Genomic DNA, 15,617 nt, shown 5'->3' on the forward strand with positions numbered 1-15,617 from the left:
CCGGTTAAAGGCTTTACCACACTCTTCACATTTGTAGGGTTTCTCTCCAGTATGAATTATCTTATGTCGAATAAGGTATGAAGACCGGTTAAAGGCTTTGCCACACTCTTCACATTTGTAGGGTTTCTCTCCACTATGAATCATCTTATGTCGAGTAAGGGCTGAGGACTGTTTAAAGGCTTTTCCACACTCTTCACATTTGTAGGGTTTCTCTCCAGTATGAATTCTCTTATGTTGAGTAAAAGTAGTGAGAGCTGAGGACCAGTCAAAGGCTTTGCACCATTCATCACATTTGTAGGGCTTCTCTCTACTATGAATTATCTTATGTTGAGTAAGGTGTGAAGACCGGTTAAAGGCTTTGCCACACTCTTCACATTTGTAGGATTTCTCTCTAGTATGAATTATCTTATGTTGAGTAAGGTGTGAAGACCGGTTAAAAGCTTTTCCACACTCTTCACATTTGTAGGGTTTCTCTCCAGTATGAATCATCTTATGTCGAGTAAGGGCTGAGGACTTGTTAAAGGCTTTGCCACATTCTTCACATTTGTGGGAATTCTCTTTAATATGAATTCTCTTATGTTGAGTTAGTTGTGAAAGCATGGAAAATGATTTGCCACATTCTTTACATTTGCAAGTTTTCTTTTCAGTATGTCTTATCTTATGTCTATCTGAATTTGAAAATTTATAGAAGACTTTCACATATTTATCACATTGATATATTTTGTTCTGGGTAGTTATCAGACATTGGTTAAGTCCATTATAACCTCCTTTGCACACCTTACACTCATCCACACTTTTACAGCCCTTTCTTAATTGTAAATTCTCATGTTCACATTTATCATGTCTCCTCAGTATGACTTTTTGGGAAAAATCTTTTATGTCTTGCTCCGGCCAAAGGTCTTCAGCAATATGAGAACACATAACTAAAAGAAATTGAAACAACAAATTACTCCACTTACTAGACTCAGGTAAATATTTTTTACAAATCTAACCTATAAAACTGTATACACTACCTAAGCAAGATGACATAGCAAAATACCACAGGCTCTAATTTATTCAAAAACATATAAAATGTAACAAAAACATACTGACCAAAACACATTTTTGGAAAATTTATACATGAGTTAAGTGTGCAAAGTGCCCCAGGTGAACACAATGTAAAAAGCAACATAGAAGAAAAAGAAAAATCTGTTATATTAACCCAGCACAGTACTTCCTTCTCCCCAGTATAACATAGTGCCCTTAGAAGTATACATTGCCAACTCCTTGTTTCTATTTAAAAGAAAAATATTGGCACATACATTTTTATGTCTGGCTTTTAGGGGTCTTTCAAGACACTGGTTTCATTCTCCCATTAAATAAAATGCTGGGGGAAAAAAAGTATACTTTGGAATAACACTTTGAGACTGCTGAGACCAAAGGTAAATGTTACAGCAGCACAGAGACTGCAGTACCACAGACAGGGAACAAGGGTAGCAAGTGATTGATAACTAGGAAGAAGTCATGCAAATAAACTTTTTAAACTAGAAAATAAAACATTTCAGATAAGACACATTCTTAAGAACATGTTTAAAAGGCTCTCAGAATGTCTAACCACGACAACTGGTTTCAGACTATGCCAGAATAAAGCTACATTGTAAAGACTGTGACAGGAACCTTTTTTTTTTTTTTTTTTTTAATGTCCAAGTCTCAATCAAAGATTACAATATATACAAAATACTAGGGCAACATGGTCCCATCAAAAAAATCACGAAATTTTCAGAAAGCAATCATTATAAAATAAAAATGTATAAATTTTAGAAATTTAAAATAAGTTGAATAACACTCAATGAGTAAAAGCAGCACAGACAACTATTGAAAATCAGAAAAATGAGAAAAAAACAGTAATTGTGGAGGTAAAATACAAAGAGATAATAACTAACCAATTCTAAAAGAAAAAAATGATATAAAAATAAAGAAGTTCAACAAACTAAAATACACATACAAGATATTTATTTAAAAAACACATATATAAGAACAATTTAAAATGTCACAGACAAGGGAGAATCTCAAGAACTGCAAGATGAAAGTGATGTGTCGTTTATAAGCATAGAGTGACACACTAAACAGTGAGTTTTTCAAAAGAAAATTTTGCAGGCCAGAAGAAAATGGTGTGATATTGCCAAAGTCCTGAAGAAAAATGCTGTCAGGTGAAAAGAATAATCATCAGCAAAAATGTCCTACCAAAAAAATAAAAAAAAAGACCTTCTAAAATAACCAAATCCTGAGACAGTATATTGGCACTGCATATGACCTATATATATATCAAAGATGCTGAAAAAAGTTTCTTCCACTGAAAATAACATGATGCTAGAAAACAACACAAAATCATATAAAACTACCGAAGTTCCTGGGAAACATACGTACACAAAAATAGAATCCCTTAGCATTCTCATAATGGGACAGAAAACATTTATAATTATGCTCTAAAATTAGAAAAATAAAAGCACAGAAAGTATTGTAAATATCTGTTAATAAATATACAACAGATAATCAGCAATATCAATAACAAAGTTGAGGGCAGATGTAATGGGGAACAATTTTTGTATATAACTGCAGTTCATTTTTCACCAGATTAAATATATACTATTTTATCTTTTAGAGGTTTTATGTAATCCCCAAGGTACCACAAAGAAAATATCTGTATAGACACCCAAAAGAGAATAAGAAAGAAGTGAAACCATATCAATACTAATGAAACAGACACAATGGAAGACAGAAAGGGAGAAAATGAGGGATAAAGATACAAGAATCAAATAAAATAATTAATAAAATAACAGGAAGTCTCTGTCTTTTAGAAAATTACTTACATATATGTATAATTAGCTTTCTAATCAAGAGACATAGTTTCAATAAAGGGATTCATTAAAAAACATTAAAACTCAAGACCCGACTTGTCTTTCTACAAGAGTCAGTTTAGAACTAATAATAAAAAAAAGCCTGAAAGTGACAAGATTGATGTAGGCATTTTATCCAAATACTAACCAAATGAGAGCAGAAAAGGTCAAAGTAGTATTACACAAACTACATCTTAAGTCAAAAACTCATATTACATAAAATGTATATGAAGTCAAAACTCCAAAAGACAAAGGACATTAAGCAATAATAGATTGATGGGGAACCTATGAAAAATTTGTATATATGCATATTTGTGTGTGTGTGCGTATATCTCACCTTAGAGTTCCAAATATGTAAGGTAAATATTGACATAATTGAAGAAACACATAGAAAACAATATAATAATAGTAGGATATTTTGATACCTCACATTCGCTGATAATAATAAAACAAGATAATATTAGTAAGGAAACAGCAGACTTGAGAGCAGTATAAAGCAAGTATTTCTAACAGATATAGAAAACACTTCTCAACATCAGGAAACACACCCTTTGCAATAATAGCTCATACAACATTCTTTTTGATAGACCACCGGTTAGGTCAAAAAATAAATCTCAACAAATGTTTCAAAACTAAAATTTTGAGCTGGGCGTGGTGGCTTACACCTGTAATCCCAGCACTTTGGAAGGCCGAGGCAGGTGGATCACCTGAGGTCAGGAGTTCAAGACCAGCCTGGCCAACGTGAAAATACAAAATTAGCCAGGTATGGTAGTGCATGCCTGTGATCCCAGCTACTTGGGAGGCTGAGGCAGGAGAATCGCTTGGACCCAGGAGGCGGAGGTTGCAGTGAGCAGAAATCACACCCCTGCACTCCAGTCTGGCAACAGAGCAGGACTCTGTCTCAAAACAAACAAACAAATAACAACAACAAAAAAAAACCTGAAACTTTGGCCAGGCACGGTGGCTCATGCCTGTAATCCCAGCAGTTTGGGAGGCTGAGACGGGTGGATCACCTGAGGTCAGGAGTTTGAGACCAGCCTAGTCAACATGGCGAAACCCTGTCTCTACCAAAAATACAAAACTTAACTGGGCCTGGTGGCATGTGCCTATAATCCCAGATACTCAGCAGGTTAAAGCATGAGAATCGCTTGAACCAAGGAGGCAGGAGTTGCAGTGAGCCGAGATCACACCACTGCGCCCCAATCCTGGGCAACAGAGTGAGAGTGTCTCAAAAACAACAACAACAACAACAACAACCACCCTAAAATTTTAAGGATTACTTTCTATGAACAAAATGGAATAAGAATATAAAACAATGGAAAAAAAACTGAAAAATTCACAAATATATAGAAATTAAACAATACACTCAAGCATACTCTTGTTCAAAGATTAAAATAATTAACGTTGTATAGATGTTTATATCATTTAATGTAATCTACAGATTGAATGCAATGTTTTTCAAATTTCTCATTGCATTTTTGAAAAAATAGTAATAGCAGACTCAAGAGTGCTGTTGCAAGAGACACCAAAGTACCCAACAATCTTCAAAAAAAAAAAAAAAGGTTGGAGGCATTATAATTCCTTATTTCAAAACATATTACAAAGCTACAGAATTAAAACAATTTAGTATCAGTATCAAGCTGAAAACTAGACAAATCAAATAGAATGCAACACATAAACTTTAATATATATGGTCATATAAAGAGTCATTTACATACCCATAATAATTGTAGCATTGTTACTGAAAGCCAATAGGTAAAAACAATGCTAATTTCTGTCACCAAATTATTCAATAGATATAATTTGAAATGTAAAAATACTGGAACATCACTCAGTTTTCTTTTTTTTTTTTTGAGACGAAGTCTCACTCTTGTCCCCCAGGCTGGAGTGCGATGGCATGATCTCAGCTCATTGCAACCCCTGCTTCCCGGGTTCAAGTAATTCTCCTGCCTTGGCCCCCTGAGTAGCTGGGATTACAGGCACCTACCACCACACCCAGCTAATTTCTGTATTTTTAGTTGAGATGGGGTTTCACCATGTTGGCCAGGCTGGTCTAGAACTCTTAACCTCAGGTGATCCACCCGCCTTGGTCTCCTAAAGTGCTGGGATTACAGATGCGAGCTACCGCGCCCAATCATATCACTCAGTTTTCAAAAAGCAGAAAATATTCTAACTACACAGATAAATCTTGATGATATTTTGCAAAGTAACATGAGCCAGCCACAAACAGAGATTGTATGAGATACATAAAGAAGTTACACCACTAGGAACACAAAACAGAGTGGTGCTTCAAAAGTTCCGTAATACTGGAAAAGTTGGTAGTTGTATAATGTGTATTGAGATTTAGCTTTGCAAGATAAAAATGCTTCAGCAATATGTTGCATAACGATGTCAATATAACTAAATTGAATATTTGAAAATATTTTAGGCCAGGCCCGGTGGCTCAAGCCTGTAATCCCAGCACTTTGGGAGGCCGAGACAGGCGGATCACGAGGTCAGAAGATCGAGACCATCCTGGCGAACACAGTGAAACCCCGTCTCTACTAAAAAATACAAAAAACTAGCGGGGCAAGGTGGCGGGCGCCTGTAGTCCCAGCTACTCGGGAGGCTGAGGCGGGAGAATGGGGTAAACCCAGGAGGCGGAGCTTGCAGTGAGCTGAGATCCCGCCACTGCACTCCAGCCTGGGCCACAGAGCGAGACTCTGTCTCAAAAAAAAAAAAAAATTTTATTATAAATTATTATGTGTTTTTGACAAGTAAAAACAATAGTAGCTAGAAGAGAAATTTAGTTATGAGTATACTTTTTCGAGACGGAGTTTCGCTTCTGTCGCCCAGATGGAGTACAATGGCGCGATCTTGGCTCACTTCAGTCTCTGCCTCCTGGGTTCAAGCGAGTCTCCTGCCTCAGCTTCCCGAGTAGCTGAACTACTAGCACCCACCACCATGCCCGGCTAATTTTTTTGTATTTTTAGTAGAGATGGACTTTCACCACTTTGGCCAGGCTGGTCTCAAACTGACCTCAGGTGATCCACCCACCTTGGTCTCCCAAAGTGCTGGGATTACAGGCCACCACACCCTGCCAGTAGTTTTTAAATTATCTTCAAATCCAAAAATATTTCTTTCACAGAAAAATAATAGAGATTCACAAATAAACAAGATATGGAGGATTCACAAATAAATAGGATGTTGAAATTAGAATTTTTGTGACTACTCATCTGCACTGGATTAAACAACAAACCTACACAACAAATATACAAGTTATAAAGAAAACACAGGGATAATATTTATAAAGGCAAACAAACATAGAGATAATAATATTGGCAATAGATGTTTGGCTGATTCATATTTGATTTTGCTCCACACTGTGTTAAATTGTTCAGAACTAAATATTGTCATACACAATTATAATATAAACTGAAAAATCAAGACACAATTAACTGGTATGAGGTGGCATGTTCTAAAATATAATACAAAAATATAAAATTGCAAAACAAATTTAAAATGTAGAATGTAATACTTATTGGACAGCATCAAGTCGATCCGTATACTCATGAACAAAATCTTGGAAGAAGTCTATAGGGAAAAAGTAATACAGAGTTTACTTGAACATGAAAAAGACTAAATTCTTCCCAAATTTTGAGGTAATAAAATAATACCTGACCAATAATACTTGATTTGAAATTATTTTACTTCAAAAAAAGATAAAAATACTTTCCAAAACAAAAGGTGAGAGTGTTCATCATGACTAGCACTGTCCTACAAAAAATGCTACATGGTGGCGAGGCAGAGGGGCTCATGCCTATCATCTGACAGTTTTAGGAGGCCCAGGCAGTCACATCACTTGGGACCAGGAGTTCAAGAACATCCTGAGGAACATGGTGAGACTTTGCATATAAAAACAAAGAAATGCTACAATGAGTCCATTATATTGAAAAATAAAATTCTGCACAGCATGAATTTTTGTAAAAATTATAATATATTTTTAAAAATTTTATAAAAATAAAATTATATTTACATGACTACGTAAATATAAAGTTCTCTATTAAATGTAAATATACAGACACACATAGAATCCTTTACTATTACAATGATGGTGCATAAAATCCCTAAATTTCTTCCATAGACTATGAAAAACAAAATATAAATCTGCATAAATCTGTTATTAGATATAATTTATAATATTAATAACAAAAATGTAGAGGTATAGTATTTGTATTCAGTTGAAGTTGTTATGAGATTAAAATATATTGTTTTAACTTTAAGATGTTTTATGTAATCTTCACTTTTCAAGATGATTATGAAGATAATATTTATAGAAAGTACACTAAACAAACAGAAAAATAATCAAAATGTCACTATAAAATTAAACAAAATTTAAGGTGGTAAAATAGGAAATGAGAAAAAACATATCTATAAGAGCACATAAAACAATAATAATAAAACTGGTAACAGAAACATTTCTTTAAGCAATTATTTTAAATACAAATTAATTAAACTATTTAATTTTTAAAAATGTAATCCCAGGACTTTGGAAGGCCAAGGTGGACTGATCACTTAATCTCAGAAGGTCAAAACCAGAGTGGGCAACATGGCAAAACTGTGTCTCTACAAAAAATACAAAAAAACTAGTTAGATGTGATGCCACATACTTGTATCCCAGCTACCTGAGAGGCTGAAATGAGAGGATCATCTGAGTTTGGGAGGTTGAAGCCACTGTGAGCCATCATCAAACCACTGCAAACCAGCCTGGTTGACAGAGTGAGAGCCTATCTCAAAAATAAAAAAGTAAGTAAATTATATTTAAAAAATTAAATGCCTAATTGGCTTAAGAAAAACAGCATATAATATGCTGCATACAAGAGATTCATTTTAGCATTTAGTTAAATAGGCTGAAAGTAACAGAATGAAAAAATTCCATATTCCACACAAATAGTAACAATTGGGTGAGGTTGTCATAATTACAGTAGACATAATATGTCCTAAGTACTAGCATGAGACAAAGACTGATATTATATAATGGTAAAACGGGTCAATTTAATTGGTATCTATCCATATGTGTATGTGTGTATATATATGTATACATACAGGTATGTGTATATATAACATATATATGCATACATATATATATCTATATAGGGCTGGGCATGGTGGCTCATGCTTTTAATCCCAGAACTTTGCGAGGCCTAGGCAGGTGGATGACGAGGTCAGGAGTTCAAGACCATCCTGGCTAACATGGTGAAACCCCGACTCTACTAAAAATACAAAAATTAGCCGGGCATGGTGGCACATGCCTTGCAATCCCAGCAACTCAGGAGGCTGAGGTTGAAGAATCGTTTGAACCTGGAAGACGGAGGTTGCAGTGAGCTGAGATCGTGCCACTGTACTCCAACCTGGGCAACAAAGTAAGACTCCATCTCAAAAAAAAAAAAAAATCTCTCTCTCTATATATATATAATTAATATAGTATTTAATAAAATACTTATCCAGCTATATGTATATATAACATCAGGGCTCCAAAATATATAAAGCAAATATCAACAAATTGAAGCAGGAAATACATAGCAACATAATTGTAGACATCAAGATCCCATTTTCAATAATAAATAGAAAATTCAGATAAAATAGCAATAATAAAACAGAACTTAGAAAACATTATAGACTGTATTAATTATTTTGAATACACACGAAGCCCAAGAGTAGATAATTTATTTAAAAAAAAAAGATTTGGCTCACAGTTTGGCAGGCTGTACAAGAAGTGTGCACCAACATCTGCTTCTGGTGAGGGTCTCAAAAAGCTTACAATCATGGTAGAAGGCCAAGAGTAACTGGACATACCACATGGTAAAAGACAGCAAGTGTGAGGTGAAGGAGCCAGGTTCTTTTAATGAGCCAGCTCTCTTTTGAATTAATGGAGTGTAAAATTTTGATTACAAAGAGGATGGTGCCAACCCATGCACAAGGAATTTTTCCCCACAAACCAAACACCTCCCACTGGTCTTATATCCAACATTGAGAATTACATGGCAGCATGAAGTCCTCATGCCTATAACCCCAACACTTTGGAGGACCAAAGTGAGAGGGTCTCTTGGGGCCAGAAGTTTGAGATCAAGCTGGGCAATATAGTGAGACCCTGTTCCTACAACAAATAAAAATTAGCCAGACATGGTAGTGCATGTCTGTAGTCCCAGCTACTAGGGATGCTGAGATGAAAGGATCACTTGAGCCCAGGAGGTTGAGGTGACAGTGAGCCAAAATCATGCCACTGCACTCCAGCCTGGGTGATAGAGTAAGATCCTGTCTAAAAACAACAATAAATACATTTTAAGTATACCAAAATTATACACCGTGTTTTCTGACCACAACTGAATAAAACTAGGAATTAAAAGCAAAAGTAAAACTGGCAAATCCAAAAGTATATAAAACTAACTACAAAACTCTTCAACATATTCTTGCTCATGGGCCAAAAATTTAATTTTTCAAAGGTGTCAATACAACCTACAGTGGTGAACAAATTTAATATAATCGTTATAACAATCTCAACAGCACAGTTTTTAACAGAAATCATATGATTTGGCTGCATCCCCACCCAAATCTCATCTTGAACTGTAGCTCCCATAATTCCCATGTGTCAGGAGAGAGACAGGGAGAGGTAATTAAATCATGAAAGTGGTTCTTTCCTGGGCTGTTCTTGTGATAGTGAATAAGTTCCAGGAGATCTGATGGGTTTATAGAGGGGAGTTCCTCTGCTAACGCCCTCTTGCCTTTCACCACGTAAGACATGACTTGCTCCTCCTTTGCATTGTGCCATGATTGTGAAGCCTCTGACAAAAATACCTTTATGAGAGAACCAGGCCTCATGGCTTGAACCTGTAATGACAGCTACAAGTACATTAAGGTTGGAGAATTGCTTCAGGCCAGGATTTCAAGACCAGCCTGGGTTATGTAGCAAGGCCCCATCTCCAATGTAAGTGCCTTTAAGAGATCTTTAAGGTCCAGGGATGAAGTTGTGAAATTCTGCTAAAGCCAAATACTGAGGCGTGTTCTCTTCAGAAGGCAGGCTGTCATTCTGGTGGCAAACTATGGGAACCCTGCTCTTGGCTACAGGACAGGAAATGGCCAACCCAACTTGGTCCTACTGAGAATTCTGGATTTACTCTGTAATTATTTCAAAATCCTTTCAGCCACAGTCTGGGAGAGGTTCTGTCCTTTCATAGGCCTGGAGGAAGACACCTGTTTATAGCCATGCAGGCAGGCCTGCAGACCCTGGCTTTTAATGTGGTGCCTGAAGCAGTTCAAAGTCTCAGTTCCAGCTTCCTGGGCCACAGTTTATGGCCAGTTCTCTTTACCTAGAAACCAACACAGTGACCTGAGAAAATCCTCTGTGGTACTCAGCAAAGGCTGTACTCATTTACATCCCGATTTAAGGTACATTATATACAGACCCTACTACAAAAACCTGCCCTAGTGTCTGCCCTACAGAGCAAAGTCTTGAAGGATATCCAATCTGTCCAAAGATAATATAAGGATTACAACTAACCAAGCCCCTTGTAACAAGCCAACTAAAGGTGGACCCTAGTGCAGACCCAGCAATCTTGTGACCAAGCTACAACCCCTCTCCATCACAAACCCAGAGGGAATCCCATCACCCTGGGGGCCCAATGGAAGAAGACCTTTACCTACTGAAACCAGTTTATAGCAACTTGAAGAGGTGTTTGCTCCTTCAAATTCATAGACACCAAATGCAAAATTATATTGTGCACCTTGTCAATGCTTCCATTTTAACATAGCACTGATGTGGCAGAATAATTAGTCAAAACAATTTTCAAAAAGCCATTGAAACTGAAGACAAATAAGTAAAAATTTGTTGTTTGTAGATGACATGATCTTATATATAGAAAACCATAAGCAGTGCATTAAAACCTGTCTAAGTTAATAAACTCAGTAAATTAGCAAAATATAAAACTAACATACAAGTATAAGTTATCGTCCCATACACTTAAAACAAACTATCTGATAAAATAGACCAAAAAAAAAAAATCTTATTTACAATAGCATTAAAACAATAAATTTCTGGCCAGGCACGGTTTGCTCACACCTGTAAACCCAACACTTTGGGAGGCTAATGAGGGCGGATCATCTGAGGTCAGGAGTTCGAAACCAGCCTGTCCAACATAGTGAAACCCCATCTCTACTAAAAATACAAAAATTGGCCAGGCATGGTGGTGAGCGCCTATAATCCCTGCTACTTAAAAGGCTGTGGCAGGAGAATCGCTTGAACCTGGGAGGCGGAGTTTGCAGTGAGCTGAGACTTTGCCATTGCACTTCAGCCTGGGCAAGAAGAGTGAAACTCCGTCTCAAAAAAAAAAATAAATAAATAAATAAATAAATAAATAAATAAATTTCAGAGAACAAATTTGACCAAGGAGATAAAAAATCTTTACACTGAAAGATATAAGATAGCTAGGAAAAGAAATAGAGAAGACACAAATAAATTTAAAAATGTTTTATGTCTATGAGTTAAAAGAATAAGATTCAATAAATATAGGTTCAATAAGCTCCCTACAAAAATTCCAGTGGTAAGTTTTTTTCACAGTAATGGAAAATACAAGACTAAAGACTACATGAAACTACAATAAGTAAAATAATTACAAATTATCTTTCAATAATATACTAAAAGATGAAATGTGCAGAAACATTAAAAAATTCAGTGGAACAGAAACCACTATTTCAGACATGATGCAAAAAGAGAACTTAAGAAAAAGCTTAACGTAGAATTTTTTTTTTAACGTAGAATTTTTTAAAATTATGCAGATATTTTTGTGTCCCTAAAAACAATGAAAAAGCAGTCAGACTGTACAGTCTCTTATATGCCGTGAGGACTTTGGCTCTCACTGTAAACTTGAAGGAAAATTACTGAAAGGAAAGTAGAATCTTTAGAGAATTTAAAAGCATAAGACAGAAAATTTAAAAGCAAAGAAATGTGAGGGCAAAGAAAAAAAAAAATACAAACTCAGGCTTCCAGAAACTACATCCTTTGGAACACAGCTTCCCAAATGACATTTTAAGGACTTGCTTTCTCCTTGACCTTTGGATCTCTCATCTGGGTCATCTGTTGTATTGGCTTTCACTCTCACCTACCTGGGGTTTTGGCTACCATCTCAGGTCTGTTCATATTCCAGGGCTCTTTTCCTTGCTCCAGACGGGTGATCAGGTCTGGCTTAGAGACAGCAATACCTGTTTTATTAAAAATAAGTAACATGCATCTTGTTCATATTCTACAATTACCAACTTAGTAATGTGCTCAATAAAGAGAATGTTAATACAATATTCTAATACATTTATTCCAAAATACTAATTTATAACAGTTATTTCTAAATATTTAGAAAATACTATATATTTGTAGGTTCTTAATTCACTACTCAGAACTACTGAATAAAAAAATTGGTGGTAGCAATTAGATTTTAAGGTGTGGGCAATAATATTTTATACCAGTAAATTTCTGAAATTATCACTAATCTAGAGTGAGGGATACAGATCAGCTCAGCAATGTGGAAAGTTCAGCTCAAGATGAAACATCTTGAAGAAATTTTTTTTCTACACTGACAAATCCTTATGATTTTCTTGAAAACAGGGATTTGAAACTCATTTATGCAAAGCATAATTATCAAAAATTACCAAATTACCAAAAACCATTCTACAAAAAAACAAAAAGCAAACAGAAAACAAAAATAAAGCCTTTAGAGTATATTAGGAATTGAGTATTGAAGTTATTCTCACCCAGGAAGACCAGGTTTCTGTAGTTCTCTAACATCACATTCCTATATAAATTCTGCTGAACAGTGTCCAGGCATTGCCACTCCTCCAGAGATAATTCTACAGTCACATCCCTAAATGTCAGTGGTCCCTGAAAAACACACAAACACAGACACACATATCTTTACCAAGTGGTCATGGACAGAATTTTTTTTTTTTTTTTTTTTTTGAGACGGAGTCTCGCTCTGTTGCCCAGGCTGGGGTGCAATGGCCGAATCTCAGCTCACTGCAAGCTCCACTTCCTGGGTTTACGCCATTCTCCTGCCTCAGCCTCCCGAGTAGCTGGGACTACAGGCGCCCGCCACCTCGCCCGGCTAGTTTTTCGTATTTTTTTTTTTTAGTAGAGACGGGGTTTCACCATGTTAGCCAGGATGGTGTCGATCTTCTGACCTTGTGATCTGCCCGTCTTGGCCTCCCAAAGTGCTGGGATTACAGGCTTGAGCCACCACGCCCGGCCATGGACAGAATTTTTAATGTCACTCAAGGTGTAATTAGAGAGTAGAGAGTACAGGTTCTGCCTTATAGGAGTGACCAAAACTATCCAAGAAAATATTTTTTTAACCCAGAAATATTCTCTAATGTATTCTCTGACTCTAAAAAACACACCCCCATACACATTTACCAAGTGGCCATGGGCAGAATTTTTAATGTGTCTCAAGGTCAAATGAGAGAGTAGAGAACGGATTCTGACTTACAGAAAGTCTGAGTTTCTGCTTTTTTTTGTTTTTTTTAAAGTTTCTGGATTTCTAACAAGTTCGCCAGTAATGCCAATGTTTTTGGCCCAAGAAGAATATTTTGTCAAACATCCACTAAGTAAAAGAGCCTGCGTTTTTCCTAGTATTGCTGGACTGTAAAAAAAAAAGATGAGAGTTTTCACTTGCCAAAGACAAATATATGCAAAGAAAACTTAAGAAAGAGGGGTAGCTACCAGATAAAATGTGATGGTTTATGTACATCAGCTGCATAAAAATAATTTATAATGAAAAGAAAAATAATTAGCTTTCTAGTTAAAAAAAATCTGTCGCAGAGCTCCTTAACCGAGTGAATCATTAATATTACTTGCACTAGGACAAATTTTTATGATGTGCTGATGCACAAAAGAAGGACACAGCATCACCACTGTGACATTTTCTCCCAGAAGTAAATTGTAGTCCGAATTTAACCATAAAGAACCATCAGTTTATACCAAGTTCAAGATACAGATATCTCCCAAGTTGTGCAATTTTTAATAGTGATTTTTAGTATTCTTTCTTTAGCACCCTAGAGAGCAGGCATTTTCTCATATTTTTTTCAGGATTTTCTGGGTAATAAATGCCATCCTCTTTAAATAAACACTTTCTTAATCATGTTCTGAATAGAGTTAATGAATAACACAGATGGAACCTCAGTATTACAAGTTTTCCGTCTTTCTTAAGAACCCCTTTATTCTTCCAATAGGAATCTTGAGTATTCACACCTTCCCAGCCACAAAGGGAACATTTTTAATACAGTAGATTATAAATTCATGAAGAGAATTCCGCACAGCATAGAAGGAGCCATGATGTAGAAGGCTCCAGTATATGGGAAAAAACATATTTTTCAGAGACCCTTAACTATTATAAGAATTTTTTAAAGTAGTTAAAACAAACTCATTAGGGAGGAAAAACACAAGCAGAGAAGTAAAGTTTGCATGTAAAAATGCATGGCATTTCAGAAGGCAGAGTGGACACCGCTCTTGATATGAGACATGTTTAGCTGAAAAAAAAAAAAAAAAGGCATTTTTTTCCTCCTTCCCCTCTGGAATTCCTGCTTAGATGAAATTTTCTGCACCAATTACACCGGCATCTTGAGAATATGCCTTTAAAGGTGTCAGCACCACCCATTTACCTGCTACCACCACACCCACAGGCAGAAGGACCAAGAACTGCAGAAACATTCCATCCATTTCTGTCCTTTATACTAGTAGAGATTCAGGAACAATGAGCTTCTTTATGAAGACAAAAATATAAGTTTTTTCTTTTCTGTCTTCAGATGCCCTCCTCTGCCACAGACACCAGCAATTTCTGCTACAGTAATGGTAATATGGGCCACACTGCCTTGTCTCTCCCCAACCCAAACAGAACAGGCCCTGTGACCATCCTTTAGTGAAAAGGTTTCTACCTTAACTCTCATGAATGCCTTGAACCCTTCATTGTTGATTCTGACCTCACCTTGGAATTATATGAGGCACTTAATTAAAACAACATATATGTTTCCACCTAAAACAATAAACAAAACCTGTGGGAAAAGCTCAAGTAAGGATTTTTCTGCAAATTGCCCACGTAATCCTAATTAGAGGTCTGGGCTTATAACCACTTAGCTAGGCATTTAATCTCAAGCTTTTATGAGCTTACAAATCACTTAGTAATTTTGGCCCCACTCTATGTAATGTGATTCTGCAGGTCTGAAAAGGGTCCAAAATGAATGTTTTAAACAAGTCCCCTGTCAATGTTGATGTTACTCCCCCTGGACTCATGATTAGCATTAGAGAAAGCAGGCATAGCACAGAGTCCCTTACACTCAGTACTCTTGTCACAACACAAATACTTCTAGGGCAAATAAAGACAACCACTCTCCATCCTAAAGTATCATATTCTTTGCTGGCTCTGTAGAGTATACAGAGAAAATAGAAAGCAGTCATGTCTGAATAAGTCTGTGTTTAAATAACAACATGTACAAGTGTACTGATGGAATGTTTATTAAACATTGTGCTCTATGTGCTCAAGAGGATGTTACAGAGCACTGTGCTGGGAATAACACATTATGTGACTTAATCGTCATAACACCTTTGGAGTTGGTACTAAGTGTTTAATAATTCCCAGGATTTAGATAAAGGGCACAGCATTTAAATTTTTTTAGTTTCTCTGTCATTAACTTTTTATAAAATGTATAGAATAAAGCTATATAGAT

General features: G+C 36.1%; 1 protein-coding gene across 1 annotated transcript in view; it reads right to left on the reverse strand.

Moving 5' to 3' along the window:
- LOC111524833 (zinc finger protein 257-like) overlaps window positions 1-14,613 on the reverse strand; it is a 15,481-nt gene extending 868 nt beyond the window's left edge. The window contains 4 exon segments of the mRNA XM_031934720.1: window positions 2-923; window positions 12,015-12,110; window positions 12,654-12,780; window positions 14,506-14,613. Coding sequence (XP_031790580.1) covers window positions 2-923; window positions 12,015-12,110; window positions 12,654-12,780; window positions 14,506-14,613 — 1,253 coding nt within the window.
- Window positions 14,614-15,617: the final 1,004 nt, after the last annotated feature.

This window comes from Piliocolobus tephrosceles, chromosome 21 (genome assembly GCF_002776525.5).
Source record: "Piliocolobus tephrosceles isolate RC106 chromosome 21, ASM277652v3, whole genome shotgun sequence".
NCBI lineage: Eukaryota > Metazoa > Chordata > Mammalia > Primates > Cercopithecidae > Piliocolobus > Piliocolobus tephrosceles.